The 22271-nt window shown below is 37.8% G+C and overlaps 1 protein-coding gene across 1 annotated transcript in view; it reads right to left on the bottom strand.

Annotated features, from left to right (window-relative positions):
• Positions 1 to 314: 314 nt before the first annotated feature.
• rdgC (retinal degeneration C) overlaps positions 315 to 22271 on the bottom strand; it is a 1179561-nt gene continuing 1157604 nt past the window's right edge. The window contains exons 14-16 of the mRNA XM_067148666.2: positions 16691 to 16851; positions 11926 to 12010; positions 315 to 1017 (exon numbers count right to left, since the gene is read on the bottom strand). Of these exons, the coding sequence (XP_067004767.2) occupies positions 779 to 1017; positions 11926 to 12010; positions 16691 to 16851 (485 nt within the window). The 3' untranslated portion in view covers positions 315 to 778. The remainder of the gene's footprint in view (positions 1018 to 11925; positions 12011 to 16690; positions 16852 to 22271) is intronic.

Below are 22271 nucleotides of genomic sequence, written 5' to 3'. Positions count from 1 at the left end.
GAGCGATGAACGTTCTATTCTGACATCGGCTAACGTTCGTGGTAAGCGTAGAACATTGGCAAAAGAATAAACAGTTCGATTAGTACACACATGTTAACGCAAGTTTTAGCCATAAATACTAAATGGAATAAAATTACATATATCACCTGCAGAATACGATAATCTCATAAACAACCTTGCTAAAATCGAGTGAATAATTAATGATAAATAAATAAATAAATAAATAAATAAATAAATAAATAAATAAATAAATAAATAAATACATGAATGAATGAATAAATAAATAAATACATAAATAATTGTAATGGCTTGATTTGTTCACTGGTATAGTTTCTAACGAGCGCGTTTAAATTAATAATAATAATAATAATAATAATAATAATAATAATAATAACTTCCTAACTAGAGCAGATTATACTTAATGTTCAATTTTATTATTATTATTATTATTATTATTACTATTATTATTCACAACTCTCAAGATGACAGCCGGTAAATGTTACTTATTTCCAAATTTAAAATTAATCGAGAATCATTATTGAAAGATTTGACATCTCCAAAATAAGTTCAATTTTCTTACTACAGTGCTACCGTCATCTTAGCTGCCACCCAGCAAACAACAGTAAATATGCAGAGTAAAGACCTGATAGTGGCAGCATTTTTATGATTGTCATAAAACTGAATTTAATCGGGTTATAAGTTCTCCTTGCGTTGATTCGCTTGCTTTCAGTCAGGGTCGTTCTCTAACGTTGTTTTTAGATCGTGGCTCCCATAACATTTACTCTGCTCGTGGCGTACTCTCATCAGGAGACGAATCTTCCCCATCAAATTCACCTCCGTTTCGTTCCATGTCCACCAGACGGAAGGTTTCCAGGAACTCATTCAGGTCGACAGAACCGTCCTTGTTGATATCCATGCTGTTGCAGATGTCTACCAGTTGTTCTGGTGTAATAGGAGTCTGCAAGTGCTCACTCAGCAAAGCACACGCGTCTGAAAACTCCTCCATAGTTATGTATCCTGTTAACATAAAACACAAGACAATGTTTCAATGCAACTATTACGATATTCTACTGCTACTACTATTAGGCTACTACTACCACCACCAATACCACCGCTACTACTAGTAGTACTGTTTTATGGTCGTCTCTCTCGAATGCCTTATAAAAAATACCACACAAAATGCGTGATGTTTTATGACTTCGAAACCTACCACTCCATGGGCAACTGCCTCTGGTGCACTGTTTCAAGATTTAGAATTGAGTACACGGTCTAAAGGAGTTTCTGAAAAGTATGAGGAGAAAATCTGGCACAACATGTTCTAAAGGGCGAAGAACCAAGATAAGGGAGTACAGGAATTCCAGAAAGACGAATAAACAAATAAATAAATAAATAAATAAATAAATAAATAAATAAATAAATAAATAAATAAATAAATAAATAAATAAATAAATAAATAAATAAATAAATAAATAAATGCATAAATAACAAAATTAATTAATTAATACATAAATAACTAAGTAAATAAATAAATAAATTAATTCATTCATTAATTAATTAATACATAAATAAGAAAGTAAATAAATAAATAAATAAATAAATAAATAAATACTATTGCTTAAATTGCTTGAATTGCTACAGATTTCGAAACATGCTATTTTAATACTATTGTACGTACAAACCCGTCGTACTAACTACATTATAACAGTGGTGAATAATAATAATAATAATAATAATAATAATAATAATAATAATAATGCAGAGTGGTTGGTTTTCAACAGGCCTGCTTGTATCAATGCACTTCCCTCGTAGTTATGCAGTATGGATTTAGCAGTCGCGGTGTTGCCTCGTGATTAATGCGAAACTAACACTTGCATATTGTAGAACAGCGAAGTAGATGAGTGAATATATAAATAAAAGAAGTGTTTGCCGAGATTATGCTTGCTCGGAGAGGGATTTAATACTGGGTGTCTGGACTAGAGGTATTTAGAAGTACATGCTTATATTATAGTACTCATAAGTTGTGTTACATTGTCCAGAGTACCTCAGTAAGTTTTAATGCACATTGGTAAACTTCAGCGTGGACACCATTTTTTAGTTTCTTTTTTTGCTAGTGGCTTTACGTCGCACCGACACAGACAGGTCTTATGGTGACGTTGAGATAGTAAAGACCCGGGATTTGGAAGGAAGCGGCCGTTGAATTAGTTAAAGTTCAGCCCCAGCGTTTGCTTGGTGTGAACATGGAAAACCACGGAAAACCATCTTCAGGGCTGCCGACAGTGGAATTCGAACCCACTATCTCGCGGATGCAAGCTCACAGCCGCGCGCCCCAAACCGCACGGCCAACTCGCCCGGTGACACCATTTGTAATTCTACACATATATGAACGATAATCAAGCTCTTGCCACGAATTTATAAGCGATTTAGGTGTTTAAACATCACATACATTAAGATCCGTTGTCTAAAATAGTGAGATCACGCCCTTTGATCCGGTACACAACGTTCTTAACAAACCCCCATGCAAATGAAGTCAAAAGGGCTCAAATTCGGAGTTCGATCGTGCTAGGCACTAGAATCCTCCTCTTCCTATCCAATGTCCATGAACATTCTCGTTCAGAATCGTGGTAACATCTCATTGAGAGTGAGGTGGGGCAGCGTCTTGCCGGAATATGAAAATGGGAGATATCTGTGGGACGATAAATTTCCCATGTCCAGGTTAGATTGCCCTGTTACAAGTCTCCTTCATAAAATGGACGCAGTCCTAACAATGTATTTAGTTTGGTGTGTCCCTTTTATGCTCAGACGTATGCACAAGCACTTCCCATGCCATTTTTGCGCATGCACAGCTTACGGCTCTTTAATGATATGATTTTTTAAAAGCCTAGTTATTACATGTACATTTTTTAACAATTCACGTAACATTACTTTGGCGGTTGAATATACTTTTCACTATATATACTACAGCTCCTATAACATTTATTTGATCTTTTTCTGAAGTAATGTAATGCCTGTATTAAAAATACACTTTAGGATCTAGCCGGGCTGAGTAGCTCAGACGGTTCAGGTGCTAGCCTTCTGACCCCAACTTGGCAGGTTCGATCCTGACTGAGACCGGTGGTATTTGAAAGTGCTCAAACAAGTCAGCGTGTGTCGGTAGATATACTGGCACGTGAAAGAACTCTTGCGGGACTAAATTTCGGCACCTCGGCGTCTCCCAAAATCGTAAAAGTAGTTAGTGGGACGTAAATCCAATAACATTATTACTTTATAACCTCTAGTCCATATCGATTTTTCTATTTGTTCCACTGCAATTTTTTTAAATTTTTTGAATTTCTTGTGTATAATAGCATATAGCTGGTGGTATAAATAATATACAGAAGGATGTGAATATTTTCAATAGTTCTTCAGTTACAGTAGGGACTCAATAATCTGAACACTCGGCAATCCGAAGGACGAAGAAGACAAACTCCTCTCGCCCCCAGTACTTTTTAAAACAGACACACACCTCGTGATTGGAACACTCGAAGGCCGCTTAGAACAGGTAGAGTTCAAACTGAAAATTTGTACTGTAGCTTACAACAGGTTGCGTAGTAGTATTATCACATTTGTTTTCGTCGATTTTGTATTTTCAGTATGTTACATTTCTTGTTTGTTCATGCAGTATTCTCGAATGTCAAGTAGGATATCTTTGTTTGAGCTTGAAAGACAACGCAGAAGTGATAGATATGATCAAGAAAGGGACTAACCTGCTCTGTGACTACTGTGAAATTCGAGATCGGCAAATCAACGATTCGTGAAATCAGGAGGAACGAAGACAACATAAGGAAGTTCATAAGCAGAACGATAACAATGAAAGCTTCGAATATTACTCTTCAATGGGCTGAAGCAAAGACACGGGTGAAATTACGTTACTATAGCGCATGGGAGATTGTGCATTCGGTTCAAAACCGAATAGCAGTGTTCAAAACTAACTTGCTGACATTTCCGGTGAACAAAACCGTTTGTGGCAAGGGGGACTTCGCGTGATTTTTTAAAATACATATACGCATTGAAAAAAGTATGCACAAAACATAAGAGTATTTCATGTCGTGTCCGGCTCCATGACTAAATGGTTAGCGTGATGGCCTATGGTCACAGGGGTCCCGCGTTCGATTCCCGGCAGGGTCGAGAATTTTAACCTTAATTGGTTAATTTCGCTGGCACGGGGGCTGGGTGTATGTGCCGTCTTATCATCATTTCATCCTCATCACGACGCGCAGGTAGCCTACGGGGGTCAAATCAAAAGACCTGCATCTGGCGAGCCGAACTTGTCCTCGGACACTCCTGGCACTAAAAGCCATACGCCATTTCATTTCATGTCGTGAAAGGTTCCTTTTTCGTTTGAAATATAACCCGCTATTCGGAACAGTTCGCTAAAACGAACGGCCGTCTTTTCCTCAGTATGTTCAGATGATTATTTCTGTACTGAATGATGAAAGTACAAATAAAAATTACGCAAAATAAGCAACAACATGAGACAGATTACGATGTAGCAAGTAACATACTGTACGTACCTTCTGAACAAGACTAGAGAAGAGAGAAAAGAGAAGAAGAGAATAGAGGAGATAAGAGGAAAAAAGGAATAGAAGAGAATATATTCTATAAACGAATGCATTTTTTTAAATCCGTGCAGGCGAACCTTTCCACTAAACACTGCCCACCAAGTTCCAATTTTGATGATAACGTGTAATGCTCCATTGAGTGGAGGCAGAATAGATTTTCTCAAGGATTTCTACTTTATTCTTCTACAGTTTTTCGAAATGTTTGAAATATAAGTGTCCAAACAAATGGACCACCTTAACGGGGTCTGTGACTTTCGTAATTCAAGTAATTATTACTGTAAATTAACAAAAATTTCCTACCACTTTATGAAATATCCACTTTTCTCTTCTTTGATCTATTCTTTTTTACGAATTAACGTCAGTTACACTCTCTAATTGATGATAGGAATTTTCAGTTCAAATTGATCACTAACAGCAGCGAGATGTATCAAGCCGAACGAGGCATCTGCTAGAATCGATAGTCATTATTACCGAGCTCCTCTTGCTTTCGGAGCAGAGCAATATCATTATTTCAGGTCATCCGGGTAATGAAATATCGATTATTGGTTACATATATTATTTATACTTTAATTATAAATCTTTTGTACGGATGGTTTCGTTGACATTTCTACGAAACCTATAAATCAATATGAGAACCAATCACGACGACAGCATGATTTTAGACGACAGATATTCCACTGTTCTCTCATGAATTTAATATTATTTGTCCCCTGTATTACAGGTTTCAATTTTCCTTTAAGACTTAAGGTGTGGTGGTGGCGCATCTGTCTCTTACACAAAGCACTGGGTTCGATTTCCAGCTCGGCTGAAGCTTCGAACGAGATCTCAGCCTCATGAGGACAACTCAGGAGCTGTAAATACGAGTGGCAGCGAAGACACTTCAATATTTGAAGGTTATTTCGCTGGGCAGGAGTTGTTTTGTGCAGGTACAAGATCCTTAAAGTTCATAATAATTAATAAACCGTTCAAGTTATTGAAAATCTGTATTCACTTTAAGCAATGTTACCAAGGGACTCGTAATCGAACCTGCAGTACATCTCTATGTCTCTAGATTTCGAACATCTGCCGCTATAACGGTACTAACTTCGTCTTTTTAAATGGAACTACACCGGTTTCTCTTTGGCTAGCGTTTTAAAGTCGTACCAATTAAGGATATGATTTATGGCGACTGTTGGAGATGATAAGTCTAGGACTGGGAAAAATCGACTTTGACCTTAATCAAGGTATACCGTGGTCTAAATATGGAGAACACCTATGCCGACTGAAGAGGTCGAACCCACAAACTCCAGACTGAGAGCTAACAAGTGCACGGCCTCGAACCACGAAGCCAACACGCTCGGTACACTATTTCCAACATTGTTTTTCTACAAACTCCCCAAATCGATTGTGACCGCGCAGTAGGTAATTAGCCCTCCCATTATAATGAAAACTTTCCTACTCGATTCTGAATGGTAGTAGGCAAGTGAGGCTGTCGTTATCATCGCAACTCCTCAATTCGCACTTTACATTTGAAACAACGTATGAAAACCTCCCCCTGCTGTTTCTGGATATCGCTAAGGGGCATGCAAATCATCAGCATGCAAGTGGTAGTTACAATACTGAAGTGTGGAGGATATGTCATTAATAAGCAACACGAACAATACGGTCCCTAGAACAGACCCTTGAGGGACAACGGATGATTTTACAGCCTATTGGGATCTTTGATTGTTTACCATTGCTAGGCTTGTGTCATCTGTTACCCGAAGAAGGGGTCTTCAATGAATTTAATAGGTTGACATACGAAGTATATGCATGTTCAAAATATTGCAATCCTTCATTTACAGATTAACTGCTGCTAAGCGATACATCATACCGACGAACGGGTTGTACTATAAGACGCCTCATTTAGCGGTCTAAATGGTTGTATTAAGATATTTTCTTCTGTCTCACCTATTTGTGGGTGAAATTGAGTTAGGAACGTACAATAGGGTGAAATTTGGGTAGGGTTTTCTCACAGTGCATTAATTTTAGGGTACTAATATGACAGCTACAAACATAGAATTTGGCTCACGTATGGATACTGGTTGGGCCATGTTCGTGTAGAATTAGATGATTTTACCTTTCTTATAAGTGATTCGAACTACGAATTATACGTGTACAAAGAGCAAAATGTAGGTATAATCGAGAAATAGAGACAAATCTAACATATAAAGTATAGAGATAAGACGAAACATCATAGGACCAAAGTTGTAGATTACTCGAAAATAAACTGAGATTGTGCCATCCGTTTTGTGATACGCCTTACCGTTTAGCCGCAAAATAACTCGAAACGAAAGTCTGCACGGACATTAAAATTGCCTCAATTTTACGATATTTTTCGGGGATAAAATATAAAATATTTAAAGATCTTGGAAGTTTTCTGTCGATTAAAGGCTAAGACATATAATTTTGCAAAATTTGAATTTTCTAGCTCGTCAGGCATATAGTGCCTCAATCGTGGTTTGGGGGAGGGGGACTGACGGTTAAAATGAAGACATCCAGGAAGCTAAAACTAACGAATATGCAGAAGGTCATTATTACACTTCAAACTGGTAACTGCACGAAAATTTAGCCAAAAAGGTCAATGTACAGACACATGGTCGTTACGACGTTATTTATATAGATAAGGAATCTGCCTTACGTACAACACCTGGACTTAGCCTGCAAATTAGACCGTTCATGATATCTCGCTTATTAATCCTCTTATCGAAGAAATGCACATGAGAAAAAAGGTTTAAAAATAACTTTCCATCAAGGTTGGTCGATTTCCAGTCAGGTTGGTCTTGTATATATTGTGGGAGAGTAAGATCAACGTTTCTGTTCCCTATAAACTCCCAGTCCATTCCGGGAAATTGGCATCGTATGGACCTAAAACCTTACCTTTGGACAGGTGGATGTTAAATATGACGTTAAAACATCTCCCGTAATTTTAAAGTTATTAGAAATACGCTATACGCACCCGCTCTTCAGTTAAGTCCGGCGGGATATCTCCCTTATTACTCCTCGTATAGAAATGATGCACATGAGAAAATGCTGCTTGTTGTTTTAAGGGGCTTAACATTGCAGGTCATCGGCCCCACATGAGAAAAAGTTTAGAAATTGATTTCGATTAAGCCAGGTAGATTTCCATTAAGTTTCGTTGTGTATATTTTGTGGGAGTACAAAATCACGGTTCCGTTTTCGTTATAAACCCCTAGTCAGTTCTAGGATTTGAAACAATATTAGTCCTAAAACTTACCCAAGGATAGGTGGATTCTAAATATGAAGTTTGGTAGAAATATATCCAATAGTTTTAGTTTTCAAGTTATAGACAAACAGATTGACACACAGACACCAAAGCAAAAAGATATGCAGAGGGCCATTATTACACCTGAAACGGATAACTGTACGGAAATTTCGGCAAAATATTCAATGTACAGATACACAGTCATTACGATTTTCTTAAATATAAGATGACAGGTAGGTAAGGGCATTTATAAGTGTAGACCTTCATTTCAAGATTTACTGCTCCTAAACGGTACATTATATCGACAAACGGCTTACACCATCAGACGCCCCTTTTATCGCCCTACATGTTTTGTCTTGAAACATTTTCTCATATTTTCCATATTTATGGGTTCGATTAAATTACGGTATTCGAATAGGGTGAGATTTGGATACCTTTTTTTTTTTTTTTTTTTTTTACATTTTGCATTATTTTTCACATACTTATGTGGAAGGTAGAATCATGAAATTTGGTTCGCATATAGCCAATGGTATTGTCAATGTGCGTGCAAAATTCTATGACCATCTTCCCTATAAGTGTGTCAAAATATGTCATATTCGTGTAGAAAGCACAAAATTTACGAACAATCGACTTATACAGCCAATTCTAACGTATAAGGGAGAGAGAGAGAGAGAGAGAGAGAGAGAGAGACACGACAAAATGTCATAGAACAAAAGTTGTAGATCACTCCAAATTGAAGTGAGATTGTGCCATTCGTTTTGTGATACGACTAACCGTTTAGCCGCGAAATACCTCAAACGGAGTTCTGCATCGTCATTAAAATTGCCTCCATATTTCGATATTCTTCGAGGTTAAAATGTGAAAATTTAGAGCTCTTGGAAGTTTTCCGTCGGTTACAGACTAAAACGTATAGTTTTGCCTAATTTCAGTTTTCTAACTCGTCTGTATTGTGCCGCAATCTTGATTTTGGGCAAGGGGGGGGGATATTTAGGACTTTCAGGAAACGATAGCTAAAACATATGCAGATGATCATTATCACATATGAAATGGATAACTGTACAAATATTTAGCCAAAACAGTACATTTACAGACACACGGTCGTTACGATTTTATTTATATAGATAAGGAATCTGTTCTACGTACAACACCTTTTGGGATATGTCCGCTGGACTTAGCCCGCAAAACAGACCGTTCATGTTATCTCCCTTATTAATCCTCCTATCGAAGAAATGCACGCGAGAAAAAAGTTTTAGAAAATTTCCATCAAGGTTTGTCGATTTCCAGTCAGGATGGTCTTGAATATATTGTGGGAAAGTAAAATCACTGTTTCGGTTCCCTATAACCTCCCCAGTCCATTCCGCGAACTTGACATGGAATGGACTTAAAATCTTTTAAAATCTCACCTTTGGACATGAAGTTTGAGCGAAATATCTCCCGTAGTTTCCATGTTATTAGAAATAGGCTTTACACGCACCCGCTCTTAAGTCCGGTGGGACTTATACCAAAAACCGGTCCGTTAATGGTATCTCCCTTATTAATCCTTGTATTGAAATGATGCGCATGAGAAAAACATTGTTCAGAAAATGATTTCGGTTAAGGTAGGTAGATTTCCATTAAGTTTGGTTATGCATATTTAGTGGGAGTGCAAAATCACGGTTTCGTTTTCGCATAAACCCCCAGTCAGTTCATGGATATAGAAGCAATATTGGCCCTGAAACCTACCCAAGGACAGGTGGATTCTGAATATGAAGTTTGGTAGGAATATATCCAGTAGTTTTCAAGTTATAGACGAACTGAAAAACAAACAAACAAACAAACAAACAAACAAACAAACAAACAAACAAACAAACAAACAAACAAACAAACAAACAAACAAACAAACACCAAGGCTAAAAAATATGCAGATGGTCATTATTACACCTGAAACGGACAACTGTACGGAAATTTCGCCAAAATGTTCAATGCAGAGACACACGGTCGTTACGATTTATATAGATAGTACCGAGGGCCTGTGGAATATAGTAGGCAACAAAATTGAAACAAAATAGCTAAAAAGTGGTAAGGTTTTAATGCTCCCCGAGCGAATTTCGACAGAGAAGTAAAGGTTGACAATTTATCAAAACTGCGCAGAGATGGTGTGGCATGATATTAGTAGACGAACAAGTTTGAATGGAGGTTTAAAGGTAGATCATAATGTGAAGATGAAGTTGGAATTCAGGAGGATAGATAGGGAAAAATAATCGTTTATAGGAGGAATAATTAGGGATTGGAATAATTTACCAAGGAAAATATTCTATAAAGTTCCAATATCTTAATTTAAGAAAAGTTTAAGAAATTAGCTGATTGGGAATCTGCCACCTGTGTGATATCTCTAAATGCAGACGAGTGGTGACTGATGGATTGATAAAAATTATACCGGTTATTTGAAGGGAGAAATAATGCAGCATGTGTATTAAACTATTGTGTTTGAATTTTGATATATAACTCAACAAACGTTCGACAATGCCATGACGTATATTCTGAGCGCTAATATACCCCATGTACTGTGGCACTGATTCACAGTTAACTGCCGTCCTGCTTATTATGTACAATTAGCTTTTTTTTGTTTATTCATGCTGTACTTACCGAATAAATACACCTTTGGTTTATTTTCAAACATTCAGTGGCATTGGTTAAATGTCATGTGTTAAGTCGTACGGTGTCATCATAATGCACGGTATTTATCTGCACGTTAGAGTGAATATCTAGCTGTAGAGAGTGAAGAAGCTCCGTGAGCGCGTGCTTTAACCGCCTGGTTGGTGATGGATTCGAAGAGTGTGGTGGTGCACGGATAGCAAATTAAGTATGTTTGAAGATCTTCCTTTTATCGAGAACTGCTTGTTGAATTTCGAATAATAATGTAATGTACATGACTCTGATGCTAGGTGTAAAAGATGGTGTAGTCCCATTAAGGAAAACAAAAATAGTATTGTTATATCGGCAGGTGCTTACATTCTGGAGAAGAACTTCAAGTTCGCTTATGAGACCGTTGGTAACATTACTGAATGTGAAAATAGTTTCAGCTAACTACCATGTACTATACATCGAAAACTTGCATTGGGTTGTATGGACCACAGTGCTTTGCATTTATTTCTTTGTTGTTTATACTTGACCTGATATATCGTCTAAAGAGGTACTACTGGTGCTGTAGATGGTACATAACTATCCGAAAAAATATTCAGCAATATATTCAGTAACCTACCCTGTTAAAGTATTATTGCCCTGATGAAGAATGTTTCTGTGAAACTGTAATTTTTCTGATTAGCTCCTGATATAATAACATTCCGAAAAGCCACTGACTTATGTTCAAGTCCCCAAATCTTATATTATATTATATTATATTATATTATATTATATTATATTATATTATATTATATTATATTATATTATATTATATTATATTATATTATATTATATTATATTATATTAAAATCTTAGTTTTCATGACAGCCTTTCTCCCATCTTCTTCGGGACAGCACTTTGTATATATATGGCCCACATTTACGGTCAGGTGCCGTTCTTGACGCCAAACCCATAAGAAGGGATATAATAACTACTGCATGTTTCTGTGGTGATTAGTAGCATGGTGTGTTGTGTGTAGATGAAGATGCTTATAGAGACGAACACAAAGACGCAGTTCTCGAGCCAGAGGAATTAACTGGACACAGTCACAATCCCCGAACGGGCCAGAAATCGAACCCGGGTCCTCTGAACCAAAAGCCACTACGATGGTCGTTCAACCAAGGAGCCCAAGACAATCTTCCTTGGTAACATGTACAAATATATCGAATAACGTAATGTATTATTGTTTATACATCCTAGTAAAACCTTTTACGTTTGTTTGGAGACGCTATGGTGCTAAAATATTTCCCATAGGAGTTCATTTACGTTCAATTAAATCTACTGACACGAGGTTGGCTTATATGAGCACCTTTAAATACTACCGGACCAAGCCGGGATCGAAGTCGCCAACATGAGATCAAAACGCCGCGCTGTGCCATTCATCCCGGCTGTATTGAATATCAAAATAGTACAATATCTTACCTGAATTATCCTTGTCAATAATCCTGAATATTGCTTCAAGACTAGATTTGTTTCTGTACAGTGTCTCCACAACAGTTGGACCAGACTGAAAAGAAAAAGAGTTAAACATGTTATTCCAATATTCTGAAGGATGAAACCTATACATGTACATAAAATTCCAACTATTGCCTGATCCCAATAGCTTACAACTTATGAGACGTGTGTGATTACTTTGGGGATTCAGCACAGGTGTGCCATTTCTTCCGTCCACTCCTTCCTCACACCTGTCCCACTCGACCTCCCTTAATCTCCTCTAATCCCGTCTCTAGTCTACACTTATGAAGCAGGATCGTTCGCTTTCGATTAAAGTTATGATTTACATTAATTTAAATGTTTTTCGCGAAATACCCACAATCACTAGATTCAAACATTAAGTTTTAGTTTCAGAAAAATAGCTCAATTTGAATTTCTTTTAAAATAACCTATTATCTCACGTATGCTGTAGAACAAATGCCTTTTTGTGCTGTGAAAGTATGAATGAGACGAGAGACGAATTATTATTATTATTATTATTATTATTATTATTATTTTCCCAAATTTCATTATCTTGGGATCTGGGAGTACGTTTTGCGATTTCTGTGTCCGATTTATGGCTGAATGGTATTTGATTACCGTCCTAATTCTTCAATACCCACGTCTACTCTAAAATGATCATGAACACATGCCATGAGTCCTCGTTAGCACGCTGGGACCGGCCGTATTTGCCTATGTATTATAATTAGATCTTTACTTAACCGTGAAATGCATTGAAAACTATTTTAATAGGGGACGAGTGCCAGATCTGACTTTCATTGTATCTGGCTTCCCATAAATGTGAACTCGGTTTGAATCCCAGCCAATGCATGGGGGAGTTTTCAGTTTATGATCCCTTTGTTTAGCTGAATTCAGGGAAGATTCTTTCTTTTAAGTGTTGCACTGGGTGAAATTCTACGAGGTGGGGGGGGGGGTTATAATGCATGTAGTTTAAGTTAAAATTTTGTTCCTTAAATTAATAAACTCTGGGAGGAATGTATTTTCTTTTCGTTGTATAACTGCGAAATACATCAATTTCATAAAAATAAGTTATAGGTAACATTTCAGTCTTAATTTTACCTCCCCATTACACATAACGATTCTGCCCATTGACTTACAAGGCATCCTATATAGTGAACAATTCTTGTAGATACTAATATGCATCACGGCATTGAATCAATCATTCTTGTACAATATAATGTTACTACTAAGGGAAACATTCTGGTCTTGATCCACGGTCTTCAGAAAATATTAATTTCCTACAATGCTAAATGTATCAATAAATTCACCTAAAACAGAGAATATCCCACTTAAATATTTTGTTCACTTCTTCAAATAATTTAGAGAAAATGAGCTTCACCTGTATTAACCATGTCTACAGTCAAAACCATCAACCTGAGTCTCTAGAAGTCATTCAGTTATCACGCCTGGTTCATGCTTCACACGAACGTACTCGCAGTTTGATGACAAATTTATATTTACACTTCTTAAATCTCGGTACCTCTCGTTTTTAATCAACTTCGTTATTTATTGATGTTAGGCATACCTTGAACTTGCTCCTAATTCAAGTAGCTCTTCAGTCTGGAAGAGTATAAGTTCACCCTAGGCACGTGTTCATGTCACAGGTTTAATGAAAACTATATTGTGTTATTTCTTGGCAGGAATGCTGACCCTGTGGTCATAGATTCCTAATTTTCTTATTGGATAGAATCACCTGGACATGTTGACCACGTCATCGGCAACTTTCACGCTGATTGGTACCTATGATGTAACCTTCCGCCACTGTCTTCCCTTTGATTGGTCATTCTTTTTAATTTATTATTTCATCTTTTCTAAATTATTTATTGAATGTTATTACAAAAAATCCTTTAGGACCTTTATCGGATTTTTCTGTATTTTTTGTATCCTGTTATTATTATTCTCTGTAGTAACTTAATTGTTAGTTTTCCGGCGCTATTTTTCCTCTTCCGCCTCGAGAACATTCCATCTCTTTACATAATGCTAGCAGCAGACTCGCTAGCTTGGGGACACACACATCTCACGAGACATCCTCAAGCCTACTGCGGGGGACACACGCACAAGCTTTTCTTCTCCAAATTGGACTATACTTACGTCCACGCATCCCTTTGTCTTTTTCTGCGGCCGGGTGGCCATCATCTATAGTTGCTACCCAGCCGACCCCCAAAAACAAAGGTTGACGCCTCGTTGGCTGTCACCATGTACACCTGCGCCATCCTAGACATTGCTCCAGCCATCTCCGAAGATGACATCTACACCGCCATCTGTTCCGCTGGCTTCCGCATACATGACGCCTACCGGCTATTGGACGTCACCAGTTCATTGCCATCTCCACTGATTCTTCTCTACATATCAACGTTGGACGACCAGCAGCGCCTCATCGACGCCGGCGTATCCGTGCGTAACCGCTTCTACCCCGTGGAATCTACTTCTCCATCTATACTTGCCCAACTCTTCGCCGACCCTACCACCCTTCCCGTCGTCTTCATGCCGTCAATCTTAACCTCGAACAACCCACATCGACTTCCTCTTCCCTTTACCTTACAACAACTATCACCACCACGACGCATTTGTCCTCCTCTCACATCCCAGCCACCCATCGCCCATTACGACCTCCTGTCTTCCACTTTCTACGTTTTCTACAACGGTAAACCCCCTCCCTCCTCATAACAACACCTTGGCATCCTCCGACTCTACGCCGCTATCGCCTCAATCATCGCTTCAAGACAACGTCGCAGCAGCACCACCGTCATCAACGCCCACGCAGCAATCCACATCTCATTATGGTCTCCCCAGCTGTGTGATCCGTGGACTCGACCCTTCCATCTCCAGCCAGGACATCCTACAAGAACTTCACGCCGCCGGAATCCCCGCCCGTCGTGCGTTTCGCATTCAGACCAGTTCAGGACCAACATATATGTTACGTCTCCTCCTCCCGACTATCGCCGACGTCCAACGCCTCATTACCACCGGAGCCCCCATCTATGGTCATGGATATAGAGTGCAGCCTTGTCGTTCACCACCAGCACGCTCTCAAACCTACACCATCCGTCGTCGCCCCCGGCCGACCCCTCCTCCTGTTCCACCTCCTCAACCCGTTCGTCCACCCGCTCCTCCAATTAATTTCTTCTTTTCACCACCACCGTCCCATGCTGAACTTTTCCGACTCTTACTCACTTCTCTTGTAACCTTCTCATCGGTGTTTCATCTCCTTTCTCTTCAACTCCCTCATCACCCCCTTGCTTAAAACTTCTCTTCCTTCAGTTCCGTCATGTCTCTCTTAAGTCATATATTAAAACCGTCCACATGCACCTCCCTATTCCACAATTCTACTTCCCATCTATCTAACTTTTCCTCTTCGAACACATACCCTATAATTTCTCACTTCATTTACCCAACTGCTGTTCCTTACAACCCGCTTTTCTGTTCTCACTTTATCCCCAAAAACTTTTGATCCTTTCCTAAGTTTTCTCCAACGCCCGTACTCGAGAAAATCTTACTTATCATTAGTTTACAACGGAAGATATAACTCACCTACCTTCTTTTTAGAATACTGAGAAATTTGAAATTGAGTTTTAATATAAGGAAAGTTTTAATAGGGGTAATCACATAAACTGGGTTTTAAATAGAGGGCACATATCTCTGAGCATAATTTTGAGGGTGTTTACGGGTTGTGGTAAGGGTGTAAAGGAGAGGCTACATAAGTATCTGGTAAGACTCCAACAATAGTATGGTTCCTGTGTATGGGACCCTCAGAAGGATTACTTGATTCTAAAACTGGAAAAATCCAAACAACCGAGCTTGATAGCTGCAGTCGCTTAAGTGCGGCCAGTATCCAGTATTAGGGAGATATTAGGTTCGAATCCCACTGTCGGCAGCCCTGGTTTTCCGTGGTTTCCCATTTTCATACCAGGCAAATGCTGGGGCTGTACCTTAATTAAGGCCACGGCCGCTTCCTTCCCACTCCTTGTCCTTTCCTGTCCCATCGTCTCCATAAGACCTATCTGTGTCGGTGCGACGTAAAGCAACTAGCAAAAAAATCCAAACAAAAACAGCTCGATTTGTTCTGGGTGATTTTCGACAAAAGAGTAGCTTTACGAATAAAGTTGCAGGGAATATTTGGGAGAAAGGAGACGAGCTTCGACCAAGTGGTATGCTCCGGGCTGTCAGTGGAGGGATGGCGTGGAATGATGTTAGTCGACAATAAGTTTAAGTGTTTTTTAAGTAGGAAAGGTCACAATCTGAAGATAAAGTTGGAATTCAAGACGGCAAATTGTGGCAAATGTTCGTTTATAGGAAGATGAGTTAGGTATTGGAATAATTTGCCAAGGGAGATGTTCAATAAATTTCCAATTTCCTTGCAATTACTTAAGAACAGACTAGGTAAACAACAGATAGGAAATCCGCCACTTGGGCGACGGCCCTAATTGCAGATCAGTGGTGACTGGTTGATTGGACTTTAAGAAACACCGATAAGTAATAGAGAAAAACACACCGAGGTAGATGTTTAAACAATCTTATTATCTCGGTCGAGAAACATTTATCAGAGTGCGGAAATATCCTGTTTCGGGTTGGAATGGAGCTGAGCGATCAGCCAGACCTACAGTTACATTAAATTATGTAAACACGAAATTTCAGTAACTACATATTTTGAATCGAAGTTAAAATATTAATGCCAACCAGTGCTACTACTCACAGATCGTTTTGCTGGCATGTGGTCCTGGAAGGTGGTCATATAATCTACACGCCCCGTCTCGGGATCCACATTTACCAGCTTCTCTCTCAACATTCGCCAAGGAAGTCCCAAACCCGTGCGGGTTTGCATGGCTGTACACCACTCGCTTACAGTGATGTAACCTGAAAGAGAAAACAGACAACAGACTGTAATATCAACTGACAAGGCTGCAAACTGAACAACATAACTGACAACTAACTTCAAAGAGTACAAATGCAAATACTCATCGAAGTCCTTGGGGAATGTTTATGATACAAATTCCTAAAGTAGATCCTACTGATTATTTTTATCAGTGTGTAAAGACAAAAAAACGAACTTGCAAATAATATGTATTGCACCCGTCCCTACCATGTCCCCGTCGGGTACAGTGCGAATCATACTAAGTCCTTTTTTACGACAGTTTAAAATTAAAAATACATCTTCATTAGGTACAAGCCGCGTAGATTTCAGCTTTCATTCAGGAGAAAGTGGGTTCGAATCCCATCACCAGCAGCCTAAAAATTTTCCGTTGCTTCTTATTTTTAACTCCAGGGAAATGCTCGGCCTGTACTTTAATTAAGGCCTTGGTCGTTTTCTTCCCTGTCCTATAAAAATTTCTCTCCCATTGACGACGGTCACCTATGTGAGTTGATGCAACGTTAAAACACCAGCAAAGTATATTCATTGTAGGTTCTTATGCCTTTCAGCTCTCAGCCCGCAAGCCTCTGTCAATGTACTGCGCTCCTTCACAGTTCCCTATTTGTAATAAGATCTGGAGCCTGGTTTAGTTCCACACCTCTTATCTTTAAGTTATTAACATTTTTAACTATCATCGTCTTGGTCATCCTCTCTTTCTCTTTTTCTCAATTAGTATTCTCCCATGTAACCCACTACCAAAGCTGGTTTATACCCACAGTTTTATCCATCGAGTTCATTCTTAGCTTAGCCTTTATATCCTCACTGCGAGTATCTCCTCTTATTGTTCCTACATATTTGAACTAGCTATCATTCTTGTCACCTTCATATGTGTTACAACTTAGAAGTACGATATCCCAAGTATCACTCCTATAGAGCAAACTCCGGCAGAAAACAGGCCAATTTAAATATTATTTCGTTCTTAATTAAAGTACATGCCGAGAATTTGACTGGTCTGAAAAATAAGAGGCGACTGGAAGCAATCTTCATACTGCTGGCGATGGTATTTGAACCCACCTTCTCCTGAATGAAAGGTTAGAGCTACGTTCCCTGTACCTAACGAAGATGTATGTAGGCCTACTATGCATTTTTGCAAAATAACTATTAATCACACTGCAGAAGATTTGTTATACATTCATTCCATTTCAATTACTACACTACTATTATGGGAGAATGCACATCCTAATTACTTAAAATAATCCACCTGTTCCAGTTTTTTATTAAAGTGCATTTTCAAGATGAATGTTTATGTAATTCATAGCCATCATGATTGATCATGAAGGAAGTAATAAATTCGCCTATTGACGAACCTGATGACAAAAGTAAAATAAAAAGTGATATATTAATTCAAACTGTCTGATCAAAAATAAAATAAATCCAGCAGAAAATAATAATAATAATAATAATAATAATAATAATAATAATAATAATAATAATAATAATAATAATAATAATAATAATAATAATAATATGTTTATGGAGGAAATTCGTGTAGTAGCAGAATGTGCACTTGATTCCAGGAGAGTTACAGGTAATACAATTCTGTAGTACGATAAGTTTATTGACGCGTCGTGTCGGAATTTTAAGCACTGATTAGAATGCACACGTAGGCTACTTGTCAAGGAGCAAGTGGCGACTAGCCCGTTCTACACTTGTGTACGTAATTACATAAATCGTAGGCGTTCTTTGAGGCCATATCCCTAATCTCTCTGCAGAGCCGATGTGTAGGCTAAATAATGATACTTGCGACTTGCATTAATAAATCCGCATTATAACCTATTAATCTTAAAAATCCGGGATTTTGCTCAATACTTTACGTACACTTACTTGATTTATGTGTTCATGTTCAAAAAGCTTACTTTGTGCACTGCTAACAACGCAAAACTTCCACTTGACCCACTGTTACAGAAAACGAGTCTTCATTAATGTGAATTTGTTTCCAGATTATTTTAAAACAAACGTTTGTAAAGCAAAGTAAGACATGGTATTGCAACCGTACAGCTACAGTCGGAGAACACCGAGACACCTCAGGTGTGCTCAGTTCATAAATTAGACGCCCATATAACAAATCGAAGGATGTGGCATGCATAGGAAATATGACTGAATTGTGGCATATAACAAATAAAATACAGAATAAAATTAATATATGGCATGGTTTATTAATCACAAAATACTCTCAAATTGTCATCCTCCTAACTTGTGATGATGTGAATGATCGTTAACGAATTAAAAATGTATCTCTTGAAGTACAAAAGAAATAATCAAATGGGGTGGTACATGATTTCATACCCTATCTTGTCCTAGCAAATCGTAATTACATATCCATTTAATATTTTGATCAGATAGACAGATTCCGTTTGATTTATTGAAAGTTCTGGATTCAGACGATCAGCTCTTAAATATTAAAAGAAAAAAATTTGAATTAACTTTTGCTCAAAACCCCATTAAGTTTCCACTTATCGATTCAAAAATTTACGATTCTTTACAATTACATAATTTGATGCTTCAATTTCAGTTTAAAACTGAGTCGGCTCAATGAAATAATAATCTGTTCCATTACCAGCCGCTTACTGGATTAACAAAATTAAATAGATAAATTACTGAAGTCTGAAAATGCAATACGCATTTAAAATGGTCTGCCTAACTCAAATTCAATTTCTTCAATGCCATATCACAACTACTAAATGCAAATAACGAAGACATTAACATCATCCGCATCGTGTAACAATATCTGAGACAAAAAAAAAATCAACTCCAAAACACCATAACCATACAATAATACAAAAATACACTACTATTTACACCCTATTTTACATTATCTACACATGTGGCTACATAAAGACGATCATATTGTCGGAATATTACTAAATAATTTGATCATATAGTCGGAGTGTCATTGTATAAGTTTATCATAGCTGAAGGTATCGTGAAACTTCTAAAGTTTAATCCGATGACCTGGATGAAAATCCTCGAATATTCTGGAAATCTCAAGTTCAGGCAAAGTCTCGAATGGTGTTCTAGAACCCTTGTAAATTATCATGAACATTAAAGTCGTGAATTATAGAAAACTCGGAATAAATCTAATTAAGATTACCTCTTCGAAAACGTACACAAATTCAAACAAACGTAGGTTCCATATCCTAAATCACGCAAATATCTATCATAATCCACTATCAACTTATCACTTGCCTCAATAACTATATGGCGTGATTCTACTCTCGAAGAATTACTTCGCTTATTCATTACAAAATCACTTTTCTCGAAGACTAAATTATGACATTAACCGTAGCAAAATCCCCAATAACGATTCCTACTATACAATTATACATTTGTGATCCACCCCGGGATATCACAAACTCAATCTAACATCACATAACAAGTTCTACGCGTGTATAATTCTCGAAGATTCAATCCACCTACCGGTTCTCATATCTGGATTCAACTATCTTTGTTCCGCAGGATTATCTACACGGGTTCTGATCCAAAATAACGGAATCATTTCTCTTTTAAGACTTCAAGTTCCAATATTTTACGATTATACACCCTATAAATACCATGCACGGTTATATCTCATCTCTGTACGATGACTGTACATCCAGAAACATCTATTCTACATAAACGAATGCTCTAACATTATTCCCACCAATCGTGGCTATAATAAAGCTGAAAGATACACTCCGAGAATTGTCACTACCTGACACACTTACTATACCACATAAGCCGTATACGCCGTTCCAATATCACGTTATTATCTGACAAGAATAAATATGAAGATCTTCTACTGTCATTATAATATGGTAAAGTACTACAACAACATAACTCAAATATACTGCCAGACCATTACTAATTACTACTACGTAACTACACTTCTACCAAACAGATTATCTTAGACAATTGTGTCGACTTAGCTTTAAGGCGTCTTCACGATGTCGAATAACTGGTCGTCATCTGGAATAATATAGTCATAGGTGCCTTCCTCTCATCCTGTTGCCTGTCAGCTGGTCACATGGGTTTAAGCTTCCATTTCAGCACCAACACATATAGTAGTATGTGACAAAACCATGATGATATACCTCACTATTCTCTTGAATTTCAGGCTGAAACTATTACAAGAAAGATTAGTAAATTTGCCACACAACACTTCCTGTAAATATCGTTTAAATATTACACACGGTAAGCAGCTCAACTTAACTTGACGTCCGCTATGTTACGTACGTTGACAAGAATAATATTCTGAGTAGTATATTGGAATGGTCCAACTACGTTAATACAATCCAACTTCCACAATTCAATCTTTAATTATCGCCGTCCGCTCTCGAACCAAGGACTTATCTCAACAGCGTGTCAAACTCCACTGAAGTCCGGCGACTGGCATACACACTAACCCAATAACCTACTTCTCTTCACAGCTGACCGGCTGGACTCCTTGATACTCCACGCACGCGCGTTCGAGCCGGAACTCTAGTCAAATTAGCAATAATAATAATTTACCACACTGGTTTCATTTGTAAACTAATGTTCAGGAGCGTTGTTATCGTTATTATTATAATCGTTATATTTGACATACACATTAATTTTCTATCATGCTATTCTGATAGTATCACAAATCGTTCATATGGTTTGTTATGACCGGTGTGAAACTCAGTTTCTCGAATGCTAGCGATGCGCGCTCTGTTTTTCTTTCATTTCTTTCTTTTCTTTTCTTTCTTTCTTCTTTTCTTTCTTGGGCGGTTACTCCTAGTCGTTGACATCCAAATACAGTTTTATAGCTTAAACCATTAATTCGAAAATTATTATGCTCACAGGTGAATTCATTGAGACTCCAAAGAGTACTAGTTCAAAGATATGCCACTCCATCCACATATTCAAGCCATCCAGCCTATTGAAACTGTCACAGTATAGAACATTACTTCCTACGATTTCTGCCCGTTTCTACTCTCACAACAAAAGCTGGCTGTTTCTTGAACAGTCTTGGGTTTAAAAAGTAGGCCCTTTCTAGACATTGTCAAATAAATTACTTTGCACGTGCGATAAAGTATCTTCTTCCACTTCTTGGCCTCTTCCATTACATCACTACTTCACAACGTACCTACATCACGAAATTAGCGATATACCCTGTTCAAAGGAAAGAATTACTATTTGACATTTTAATTGTATAACATAACGGAGAATTTCAGAAAATTTATTAAATTTTGTATATAAACTTATCCGGGTCATTTTCGTTCCAGTAGATTGAATAATTCTAGAGTATATAATACTTCATATTTTTCGGTTCCCACGGCCTACTTTACAACACACATATCTCCATGTGTTTCAAATGAGCCATAATTACAATCAGAGTTGGGAAGTAATCGAGAAAAAGTAGTGG

Source organism: Anabrus simplex, chromosome 1 (assembly GCF_040414725.1).
Source record: "Anabrus simplex isolate iqAnaSimp1 chromosome 1, ASM4041472v1, whole genome shotgun sequence".
Taxonomy (NCBI): domain Eukaryota; kingdom Metazoa; phylum Arthropoda; class Insecta; order Orthoptera; family Tettigoniidae; genus Anabrus; species Anabrus simplex.
This window is presented reverse-complemented; position numbering and strand designations above follow the sequence as displayed.